General features: G+C 42.3%; 1 protein-coding gene across 2 annotated transcripts in view; it reads left to right on the forward strand.

The window, feature by feature from the left end:
• Window positions 1-12500, forward strand: part of LOC137974472 (uncharacterized) — a 68388-nt gene that overhangs the window by 33675 nt on the left and 22213 nt on the right. For both annotated transcript variants that reach the window (XM_068821488.1, XM_068821489.1), the window contains exons 21-22: window positions 3883-4158; window positions 12430-12500. The exon at window positions 12430-12500 is cut by the window's right edge and continues 7 nt beyond it. In XM_068821488.1, coding sequence (XP_068677589.1) covers window positions 3883-4158; window positions 12430-12500 — 347 coding nt within the window. The remainder of the gene's footprint in view (window positions 1-3882; window positions 4159-12429) is intronic.

Raw genomic sequence — 12500 nt, forward strand, 5'->3', positions numbered from 1 at the left:
TCGGTGACCTCTCAGTTTGTTTCCAAGAATACCGATATTTGCTTATTTTCCTTGCCATAAAAGGTATTAACCACGTGGGTTTCTCGGAAATGAGAACACAAGCGGCAAGCGTATAAAAGCTTTTTGTTTCGTGGAAACGCTTGAATCCAGTTGTTACGTTAACACCCGGCGCAGTTCGGGTTGGGTTATTACAACCAGAATGCTAGCTATTGTTACAGAGCTTCAATAACTTGCCAATGGGTTGAAGTAAACCATAATCACAAAGTAGGTGTTCTGTGTCCTGACGAGCTGAGCTGAGGTAAGCGGAAGCATTGGTTAAGCTTATTTCTTTTGAACCTTTAATATGAATCGATGGCGGATGCGTGTGAGAAACCAAGCCGAACCAAGAGAAACCGAGATTGTCAGTTGGCCACAGTTAAGCACTGAACTTAGTTTCTTTAATTTCCAGAGATTGAATTTAACAATGCTTAATGTATATTATTAAATATGAATTATGAAAGTTTTAACATCCTGTATAACCTGACAAACCGAGAAAGGAATCCAGTCGAACCAGTATATCAAGATTCTAACAAATTTATTCTAAACTTTCTTGGAAACTGGGTGGGGTTGTCTTTGACTGAAAAAATTTGAAAATGTAAATTCGTTTATTAAACTTGTTTATTTTGGAGGAGCAAGGATGGCACAGTTGGTTAGTGCGCGGCCTTGGTGCAAGAGGTCCTGAGTTCGATTCCCGGATCTCGCATCCTTGTTTCAACTTCTTTCCTTTCCGTGTAGCTAAGTAGCTTTAAATACCCATAAAACGGAGCACTGATGGAGAGGGGGGAGTAAAATGAGCGCACCGTCGACCTCAGGTTTGTCAGTTGAATTACTGTTACGAGTTATCGACGTTAAATATGGTTGCTTTACTTTACTTTACTTTACTTTATTAGAAGCAAGTGTCTTGCAAAACACTGTCTCTGACAAAGAGCCAGACGTTATTTACCAATATTTCTTTTGTGTCACATTTTTAATTACTTGTCTCACTCCATTTATCAATAAAGTTATTCAAGGCAGTTTACATTACTTTTCAAAGTGGAAAATTTTGATCCTGTTTCAATTCAATTGAACATTATTTGCATGGAGTCAATCAACTGAGGAATTTTTGTTGTCTTTTAAATTTCTAGTGTTTTACAAGTTACAGACCTTCCAACATCTAAAACCGTCAACTCTCTAGGTCTCAAAAATTTACCCCCCAAAATTTTGAGATTTGGGTCCCAAATAATGAGCTTTACAAAAGTGTTTTAAAACAAAGGAATCCAGCTCAATGCTAGCAATACCTAGCAGTCTTTAAACTGCATAATCAGTGCCCTTTTAGCATTAATTAACACTTTAGGACTTAATACACTGACAGGTTTCAGTTCTTTGATAAAAAATACATTTCAAAAATAAGACAGTCAAACTTGTTCTGGTACTTTGTTAAGATTTGAAAACTGTGTGTGCACTGTCTTCTCTCTCCATATCGTGCTGCTCTCTGAGGTGGTTTCCAATTTTATGCTACCCTGAAAACACACACGAAATAAATGTTAAATTCTACTTGTATATTTCCATCCTAGCCATGCATCCATGACAGAAACACTCTTGCGAAGGTTAATCTTGTTCCTTAAACCAAAATAAACAATGCAAAGCAAAATATTTAGTGTCCACTTATTTTTAATTGCCGTGCTCATGATCCATGGATGTGTTGAAGTTACTTGACAACGCAGCATGATGAACAGTAGATTTTGTCCTATACCCACCAACATGCTGAAGGAAATTAATCAATTATCGATAGATGTTAAGGTCCTGATGATTTCATTTCCAAGATTATCTTGTCTTGTTTGATTCTGAGGGCACTTAATATTTCAGGAAAAGAGTTACAATATATAGAGTTAGGCCAGCCTAAAAGCGTAGCTCCTTGGCCGGGTTGTTCAGTGCCTGATTAAGTAAACCCAGGAAAAGGTAGAATGATTTGAATTTTGTAACTTTGCGGCGAGGTTTTCTGTTTATTGTTTGGCTTTCTGTTTTGAGTTTTGTAATCAACACAAAGCAGCAAAAAAAACATTTGCATAGAAGAAAAGTTATAATTCGAATACATTTTAATCCTGGACTAGCGTTAACCGGCTTCCGATTAATCCTGCCCTGTTTTCAACAAGTTAACCTGATATGAGCCCACAATCCAATCGAAAACCAGCACTTGGTCAGCGGTCAACTTCAAAAAATCATGTGACCTCGATGAGTTGTAGACTTTAGCCCACAATATGCTCACATGACACTGGTCAGTGGATACCTTGTTTTGACAGGTGTCAATTGATCATAACATGGATTTCCAATATCAAAGAAGTAGACGGTAAACCAAGGCTGCATGTCTCTGCCAACCTATTATTTGGAGTATGGCCACCATGTTGTGCGACTCCGTCGCCGGCGTCATTGTGGTGCGTACGCGCCCACAAGGAATGCCGCTAGCCATGATAACCATGAGAAAATCAACTCATGGGTTTCCTTTTCTTTCCTATATGAGTATGGGGCTCCGCTTGGTGGCCCTTCAGGCTGCCGGAGCTCCACTATAACAAAATGGCTCCCATATTTTCGTCTTCTTTGCAAATGGGAACGCTCAAACTCGGCCTACTGTGCGCTTCACGACCCCAAACATGAAAGCTTGGCGAAGATAACTACATTTTAATGATACAGCGGTTTCTATTGGCAACCAATCAAATTTCTCATTACATAAGGGAGAGCCCATGGACAATTACTCACTAAACAACTAGAAGCGTTTGAATCCCTTCCTGCTGATCGAGCAGAAAAATATTTTTCTGGCCTTATCAGCGAGGTTCAGCCAGACAAACCCACAAAACGAACACTCACTGTTATTATGTTATGTCTTCATAATAGTTTATTAACCTGCAGTGTAGGCATATTTTAGGTGAGTGAGTACATATATTTAATACGGTGCCCTCTCTCACTCACCCCAGCCCTCCATGTCCTCCATGCAATTTTTGCTTAATTTAAAACATATTACTGGTTTTGGATGGTATGTCTTGCCAAAAGGGACTCATAGCTGCTTAATATGTGAATGGATTTATAGCAAGTGTTAGGAAGCTTTTTCCTTTATACTATTTATTCATTAGTTACTAGTTAGTTAACTTTTTTACTTTCAGAACTTCAGATACCCAACAGCAAATCCATCGTATAAGAAAAAAAGATGGCAGCTGTACATCTTACCTCAATACCTTGCAAACCGAACTAAGCCCACTGGCCATATAGAAAGATGTGGTTTAACAGCATTGTTGTTTCTATACTAACAGCATTGCTCTTGTCAAGTTTGAATGACTTATAATTTTTCTTAAGTTGTGATTTTATACGCTCTTTTAGAATTTTTGTGCGCAAAGCATTATAGGTAAATGTACCAGCTTCGCAATATTTTTCCTGACGGTGGATTAGTGTATATTTTATATATTTTTTAATTTTTGTAAATGTTAGGGTCCTTGTGAAAGTTTAGTACAAGAATAAGCTGTGGAAACACTTGCCTGTCAGCTTGTGCTCTCACATCATTTTTTGTTCTCCTAAAGTTTCACTCATATCCGCATGTTGTTTTTGAAAATATATATAAAAAAAGACAACTTGTTTACTTTTGCCGTCAAAATGTAAATTATCTTTCATCAGTACATCAACAGCTCATGCTAGTTCTATGTTTCTACACAGTTATCAAGAAACGCAATTCTTAACCATTTATCAGTTTGCATATTTTCTTTGAACTATTTTCTAAATATATATAGCATAGTGATCTGTTTTATCAATATGAGTTTCTAATCCTATGATGACACTTCGTTGATGTATATTTATTTATTCATCCTTTTATTTTGTCAGAACATGTCTGCAGAAGAAACCAAGCATCTACGTAAATCTGACAGTTGCTATAGTGAGAATGGGAGGACCAATCCTGGCTTCGATGATACTATGAGAACAGGAGATCATGGTAATATTACAGACAGCCATGGCAGAAACCACCCAACTGACTGGCAAAAATATGCAAATGACACAATGGAAGATTATCTTTCCAGATCTCCAGGATACCATGGTGAAAGTGGTCAACAGTCAAGCGACAGTCAAGTTGCTGCAGATCAGCGGAATCCTTCAGTGAAGGTATATTGATTGCTAAATTTTAATTGAACATGTTTATGCATCCAGGTTGTAGCTTTATAATGACCAAATCCTCCATAGACAACACGCTTTCTGTGCTTTGTTTATTCAATTCTTGGTAAACTGTTTGTTTATGCAGTTATTTTAACAAGTAATATTATCAGGAAAAGTACTTTTTAGGGGCTGCCAAGAGAAGCTTTCTGGCTTCAGCTGTGAGGCATGGCAACCCATGCAAATTTTTTTCTGGGATCTTGCCAAGATTGGCGAGATTTTGCTGACATTAGCGCAGTCTCACTGAGATTACAGAGATCTTGCCATGATGTTTGTGGGTTCTCAAATCTTGGCAAGATTGAAGCAAGATTTTGTATGTCTTGCTGAGATTGACAAGATCTCACTTGATGTTTGAGCCTTTCTAAATCATGGTAAGATCCTGCCGAGGTCTTGCTGAGATTTTGAAAGACAGTAACATCTTATGGAGATTTCCCAGTACATGATTCTTGCAGAGATCTTGCTAAAATTTAGAAATAACAAGAATCTCATTGAGATCTTGCTGAAACTGCCAACATCTTGCTGAGCCTGTGTTTTCATGAGAGCTGTTTACCTTGGTTTTGTTGGCAGCAAGTGTTCACTGTGTTCATGCATTCAGCATGTAAAAAATAGAAAAATAGGCAAAGATTCCTCCTGATATAAGTAGGCTTCAAGTCAACAGGCAAAAAGGCTAAATAGCTCATGTTTACGCAAAAAAAAAAATCCTGGAGTGCAGTTTCCCTTTCATTGTCAAGTACCGTAAATGTTTCCTTTCTGTTAGAAGTTTGCTAGCTGTCTAGGTCGGTAGCGGTGTACAGGCAGGCGCAACTAAAAGAAGACCTATCAGAGAGAGAGAGAGAAAAAAAATCATAATTGAAGTCTATGGAGAAGAAAAGAAATTGTTGGAGTGGCCCTGAATAAGAAGAAGTACCGTTAAACATTTGCGTAGCCCGTGCTCCGCGGCAGATGCTGTTTCAGGTGTTTTGCAGGAAGATGGTTTATGTTCTCAAGGGGGAAAATTCACACAAGAGGAAATGCACACACAAAATGGTGGATGAACAAGAACTGATTATATTGATAAGAGCAACGATGGAAATACAAAAGACCGCTGTACAGCCCTGGCTCATAAGAACTATCTAAATCACTATAACACCTCCCCACGGAGATTTGTTGTTCAGCACGATTCTAAGAGATGAATAAACATCTTATATCTAAACCAATCATCGATGTTTGCAAATCTCATAGAGTCCTTAAGTAAACAGGCCGTGAATGGCTACAATAACATTGTTCAATAACAGTGTTCTAGATGAAATCTGCTCAATTAATCATTGAGGTGGAGTTGAAGTGGGCATCGATCGTCGCAGCACCAGTGTAGGAGGGGCAAGTGGTGTATCTTTTGCGCCCAACTCATCCTGTGATGGCGTGTCGGCACTGGCTGGAACAGCAGACTGAGAGTGTGGAACAACTCCTGCAGACATTGTTGAAGTCGCTGCCCCCCACTGGCTTAAGGCTGGGGGTATTCTGTAAAACATCATCCACATGATGCCTCCAGATTCGCCCATCCTCCAACTGGATTTGGTAAGAGTGTGGTGAGGAGTGTTGTTGCACTATTCCGGATTGCCACTTCTGACTAGACAAATGGTCACGAGCAAGGACAGTGTCACCCTTGGCCATTTCCCAGAACTTGGCACGCTGGTCATGGTGCATTTTCATCTTGCTTTGCTGACCAAGCACATGACTGGTGAGATCCGGTCCCACTAGGGAGAGCCGTGTTTGCAATTCCCAGTTGTGGCATAGGGAGTGCTTCTGTAGGACAGCAAGAAGTTGCAAATTGGCTGCTGCAGAGAACATGATGGATCAGATGCCGAGGACTCCAACGCGTACTTGAAAGTCTGCACATAGCGTTCAGCTAACCAATTGGATGAAGGATGGTAAGGAGAGACCAGTATCCTCTGGATGCCATTTTGCTGCAGAAAATTCCTGGTACTCCACAGACTGGAATGGTGGACCGTTGTTGCTGACAATTTGACCAGGGAGCCCAAATCTTGCGAAGATGCTATGCATAGCATTAGTGGTGGCTTCTGCCGTAGTTGTCTTCATGGGCCCAACCACCTCCTGCCACTTTGAGTGAGCATTAACCATAATGAGATAATGGTTGGATTGATAGGTGGCAAAATCCATGTGTACACGCTCCCATGGGACTGTTGGCCATGACCGTGGTGCCACTGGAGGAGCCTTCCTAGTTTTGCAACACTGCTGACATCTGCAAGCTGTCTCCTCAATGTCAATGTCTATCCCCGGTCACCTCACATGACTGCAGGCAGTTGTCTTCATATGCGCGATTCCTCCGTGAGCCCTGTGTAATTCGTCCAAAACTGACTCCTGCAGTGTGGGAGGTATGATGGTCCTGAAACCCCACATTAAACAACCTTGATCAAGTGTAAGTTCGTGTTTGCGAGTGAAATAGGGTTTAAGCTCGGGGGCAGGGCAGAAGTTGACAGGCCAACCGTCCCAGGTAAGCGACAGTGCCTTTGCCATTGTTGGCTTCTCTCTAGCAATTTCAGAGGCAGACACTGGGTGTCTGCTCAGTTGCTGGGCAGCTACATCGAAGACTGTATCCTCAACACTCGCATCTCTGTGGTATTTAAGTGGTAGTCTGGACAGGGCGTCGGCACTAGGTATCTTCGCAGAAGGCTTAAACTCAATTTCGTAGTGGTAGGACGAGAGAAGTAGGGACCAACGCTGAAGGCGAGCTGCTGCCAGCACTGGTGTGGCTGAGTCTGGTTCGAAAATCTTCAGCAACGGTTTGTGATCAGTGCAAAGTGTAAACTTATGCCTGAAGAGGTACATAATGATCATGTAGTACTTAGTCACCCCAAAAATGATGGCCAGAGCTTCCTTCTCAATTTGACTGTAACTCTGCTCAGACGAATGCTTACGCGATGGGTCTCTCATCTCCATTGGGGAAGTATGACTGCTCTGATGCCGTATTGACTTGCATCGCTTTCGAGGACCACAGGCAAATTGGACGTGTGAGGATGAGAGGGAATCCTTTGCCTTGTTGAAGGCTGCCTTGCACAGGGGGGTCCAAGTGAAGTCTTGGTTCTTCTGTAGGAGCTGGTTGAGTGGCTGGAGGATTGAGCTCAAATTACGCATGAACTTGCCATGGTAATTGACCATGCCAAGGAAGGCCCTTAACTGGGTGGAGCTCTCAGGGCGTGGCACTTGCTTGATGGCTTCCACTTTCTCGTCAGTTGGGGAGATTCCTTCTGCTGAAATGATGCAGCCCATGTAAGTTACTGACTTCTGCATGAGCTTACACTTGCTGAGCTGAAGTCGTAAACCATAGTCATCTAAATGGCTGAGAATGGTGTTTAAATTCTTGATCTGTTGGTCGTCATCCTGTTCTGTAAATAGGATGTCATCTTGTATGCTAGCAACATGATCCAGGCCTTGAAGGATGACGTCCATGCTACACTGAAAGATCGCCAGGGACGATGCAATACCAAAAGGTAGCCTTTTGCAGCGGTAGAGACCCCGATGGGTGTTGATGGTAACAAATTGCTGGCTGTTAGGATGTAATGGAAGTTGTTGATATGCACTCTTCAGATCAAGTTTGGTGAATTGTTGTCCGCCGCACAGTTTGACAAAAACACCTTCAGGTAGAAGTATTTGGTACTGTGGGACCCTAAGTTGTGGGTTGACCGTAACAGCATAGTCGCCACATGACCATGTGGTGCCGTCTGCTTTTGGTACGTGAACCATGGGCATTGCCCATTTGCTGAATTCGACCTTTTCCACAATACCCTCAGACTCGAGTCGGTTATACTCTGCTTCTACTCCTTCTAGGAGAGCATAAGGAACGGGTAGTGCTTTGTGGAACCTTGAATGCGCTTCGGCCTTCATCTCCAGTTTGGCGGTAATCCCCTTTATTGTCCCGAGGCCGGGCTTGAAGACGTTAGGGTGAAACTGAATTGTGGTACGTAGACATGCCAGTAAGTCTTGTGGCAAGCTTGCATCAGGCACAGGGAGGCTGCATATTTTCTTCGAGTCAAGTGTGATGTGTGAGAGCCAGTCTCTCCTGAAGAGAGATGGTCCAGAACCTTCGACTACCAGCAGTGGCACGGTTGCGTTCTGACCTTGCTGTTTGAGTTGAACACGGAATTGGCCACAAACTTGGACTGGGTGCCCTGTGTCGGTGTGTAGACGAGTAGCAGCGTGTTGGAACTGAGTGCCCTTGAAATGCTTGTTGTAAGTCTCCTGTGAGATGAGTGAAACTCCGGCACCTGTGTCTAATTCCATAAGAAGGGAGTGTGCATTTAACTCGACAGGTATTTCTAAGCATTTCCCTTCTGCACTGAGATTGTAGACAGCAACCGAAAATGGATCAACTGAATCCGAAGGGGCGTCAGCCTGTGGAGATCCAGGCAGTTTCACCTTGTGAACCTTCTGAGGTTTGCTTTTGCAGGCATCAGTGATATGCCCCATTCTGTCGCAAGAATGACACGTGTAACTCCGGTATTTGCACTGTGAGCGTGGATGACCGGATTTCCCGCAGCTGAGGCATTCTGGAGTGCCGGTATTAGTGTGCTGGGAAGAAGGCTTGTTTGCCTGGCCCTTGCCAGGAGGCTTGTGAGGTTTGTTTGAGCGAAAGGTCCACTGGGTTCCCATGTCCAGCTTGTTTACTAGAGCCGTGGCACTTTTAGAGAAACCAGTGAGTCTTTTTCAGCCGCTTCCGCCCCAAGTGCAATCTTAAGTGCCTCGTCGAAAGTGCGTTTTTCAGTTAGAAGCCTTTTTTGAAATTCCCTACTGCGGAGACCACAAACAAAACGATCACGTAGAGACGGCTTCCTTAACCCTTTCACCTCCCGAAGTCACATGTGGACGCCAAGTGTCTTAGATTAGCAACGAAAGTGGCTACGCTCTCTCCTCCTTTCTGGCTACAGTTGTGAAATCGGTATCGTTCAGCGATGACAAGGGTCTTTGGAGTGAAATGATTCTTCAGAATGGTTGCAAGTTGTGCGTAGGCTTTGGCTGACAGAGAAACAGGAGAGCAGACATCCGCGAGAACATCATAGGGCTTAGAACCAATTACAGATATTAGGGTCGCGTGTCGAATCTGCTGGCACACCGTTCGCCACAAAATACTGTTCCAAGTGCTCCAAGTAGCGATTAATGTTCGTCAAAGCTGGATTGAACTCTTCTATTTTTCCCAGGCTCGGCATACCTCGATCCTCGTCACCAGAGATGTTATGTTCAAGGTGGAAAATTCACAGAAGAGGAAATGCACACACAAATTGGTGGATGAACATGAACTGATTATATTGATAAGAGCACATGGAAATACAAAAGACCGCTGTACAGTGCTGGCTCGTAAGAACCATGTAAATCACTATAACAGGGTTGGCAGATATCAGAATTTTCTTGCCACTATTCATCTACAGAGCTTTACATTTAAGGAGAGTTTGGGTCAACATCACTGCCTGCAAATTGACAATGACCTGCTTTCGACATTGGAGTCAGAAAATTTATAATTTTCCAATAGTTTCTCTGCAACATTGCAGCACTTGCTCCCCGAGAAAACCTCAAACCGCCCGTTGTATGCGCCCTACTTTTAATTAGTTAATAAATTCCGTGTAAACAGCGTCTCTAATAACTGCGATTTAGTTACAAAACCTCGGTAAGCAGTAACCGTAGTAAACCTCTATCATGAAAACATGGCATGAGAGTGGCGAGATTGTCAAGACTAGTTATAACCCAAGATAATTCACAGAGGGAATAGGTAATTTTCTGTGTTGAAATAAACTGCTTTGTTGTTTACCATTAGCCTTTTATTTTTCAATTTAATTTCAATCGTGGGAAGCCCAAATGTCGCGTTCCCAGTGTCGTAGGCGCGTGGCGTAATTAAGGCACTGGAGTTCACCAGGTCAACCACAGTGAAGTACTAGACAGTCAGCAAGATTGAACCTGTTTATTAAAATCAGGCTAGTCCAACTATTTACAGCACTTGCAGTGAAAACTAAAAGGAAGCGAGCGATCTCTACGTCAGAAGAAAGGAAAAATACGGTGATACTCCATGCAGGAAAAAGAAGGAAAAACGAACTACAAGTTCTTAAAGCGTGACTTACATCTGATCTTGACTCTGAATGAAACAACTTCGAAAGTTCTACGATAGCTCCTAACAGCTCCTTTTGATGGACTCCTTACAACTGAGTAAACGTGGTTAGGAAAAGACTAATCTAATGCATGCTTTCTGGCGTAAAGGAAATAAAAGTGAGTACAAGTACAAGAAAAGGTTACGTTTTATACCAACGTTGGCCATGTAGCACTTATATTTTAAACAGAGTTAACTGAATAGAGTGTAATGTGAAGTGCTAGATTTCAATCCCAATGAACCATGTGAGCGTTAGCCCTACTGATGGAAATGGGCCCACACAAGGACAGAGAAAAACTCTGACCAGTGTGGGAATTGAACCCACGACCTTCGGGTTAGGTCTCCGCTGCTCTACCGACTGAGCACCACCCTGGTCAGAGTTTTTCTTGTGTGGGCCCATTTCCATCAGTAGGGCTAACGCTCACATGGTTCATTGGGATTGAAATCTAGCACTTCACATTACACTCTATTCAGTTAACTCTGTTTAAAAATGAGTACAGCTTTGTACGCCTAGCCATAGAACGGATATGTAACGATCATGCGGTAAGATAATCAATGCTACAATTGAATGTAACTAATTAAAATGTCACTTTTCTTTGTGGATAACCTGACACCAAAAGTAAGACGTTTGAACATGGATCAGTATCAAAGTGGAATTAATGGAGCGATCTACTTTTTTATGGAGATGAAGAGACAACTTACTGTGCTAAGCACTTTTTTTTTTTCGCGATGAGAGTTTTGTTGATCGTCTTGAAACTTTGGTTTGTCCTTTACCTGTTATAAGCAGGCTAACATTTTGTACCTTTTGAGTTACTCGATGACCATTTGAAATCACTAATGCGTTGCAATAAGAGAGTTCACTTCAGAGTTCTTGACTTACTTGCACACAAGCAATTAGCGCGAACGTCCTTAAGACAAGGCTGGTGCCTGACCATCCAAAAAGGTAACTATAAACATAAAAGGCATAAAGTGCTAGATCTCGGTGCCAGCTCTATATGTACGAATAGCCTGTTTGCTGTCTTAGATCAACTTCCACTCTCGTGTCCCCGCATCCCCCCACTGACTGATTGTGGTACCATGTTCTGTACTTGATGGTCTTACCACCCTTCACATGAGACTAGACCACCCTTAAAAGCACCATCTCCAAATGGTTGTGCACTGTCACCTTTTTTCCCTGGACAATGATACTGCTAACAGCAATGTGTCGTGCTACACATGTGCCTGACTCCAGCAGTTTCTGAACGCCCTTCCAAGGCAATCATCAGAAGATCTATCTGCAGCTGATATCATCAAGTGCTCCTGTCAATTCATCCTAGTATTAGAGAATGTGCCACCCCTTATACTATACCAACTAATGCGATGCCCTCACCTGACTAATGGTCTACATCCCCTTGATGGCCCTGCAGTCATAAGTGTTGACCCTGCACCTGGAATCATTTATCTTGAGAACACAAATTCCCTACAGCACCTTGGCATCTCAGTTGAAGTCAGCTTGTGTTGACAACATCAACAAAAATGCTATTGCCACAGGGCACTTTAATTATGACTCTACAGCCAAAGACTCTCCACCTAAGAACTTTGGATGTAGTGCAACTAGTTCATCAACATGCAATCATTGATTAAGCTAATGGTATACAATGGACATTGTGCACTTGGGCATGGGGGTGAAAGTTCATTGCTAGATTGAGGAGGATTATGCAGTATACAGAAAGTAATGTTTTTGTCACTTGAGCACCCAACCAAATGGGTCTGTTGAATCTGGCAATACTACACTGCTGGATTGCTAGAAATGAATATATGAAAGTTCATATATTTGAACTGCAGAGAATGATATAAAGACAAGTTTGATCATCGCAGTTAAATGAACAATTTAAGCAGTTGTGAAATTAAAGCCTGAAAAAAATTCAGGCCTGAATGGATTCAAACCATGACCTTTGCGATACTGCTGCAGTGCCCTACTAACTGAGCTATCAAGCCAACTGGGAGCTGTCCACATTGTGAGGTCGTTCATAATACATCCGTCACATGACTTTCAAGTTTCTTGCTCAATCACTGCATCTTCATTTATGGTTTTTGTTTTTGATTGTATGCAGGATGACAGATCTTTACTAAGTGACACAGAGGAAGAAGAAAACTGTGACCCAGAGGAACCCTCTGAAAATCA

Source organism: Montipora foliosa, chromosome 10 (assembly GCF_036669935.1).
Source record: "Montipora foliosa isolate CH-2021 chromosome 10, ASM3666993v2, whole genome shotgun sequence".
Taxonomy (NCBI): domain Eukaryota; kingdom Metazoa; phylum Cnidaria; class Anthozoa; order Scleractinia; family Acroporidae; genus Montipora; species Montipora foliosa.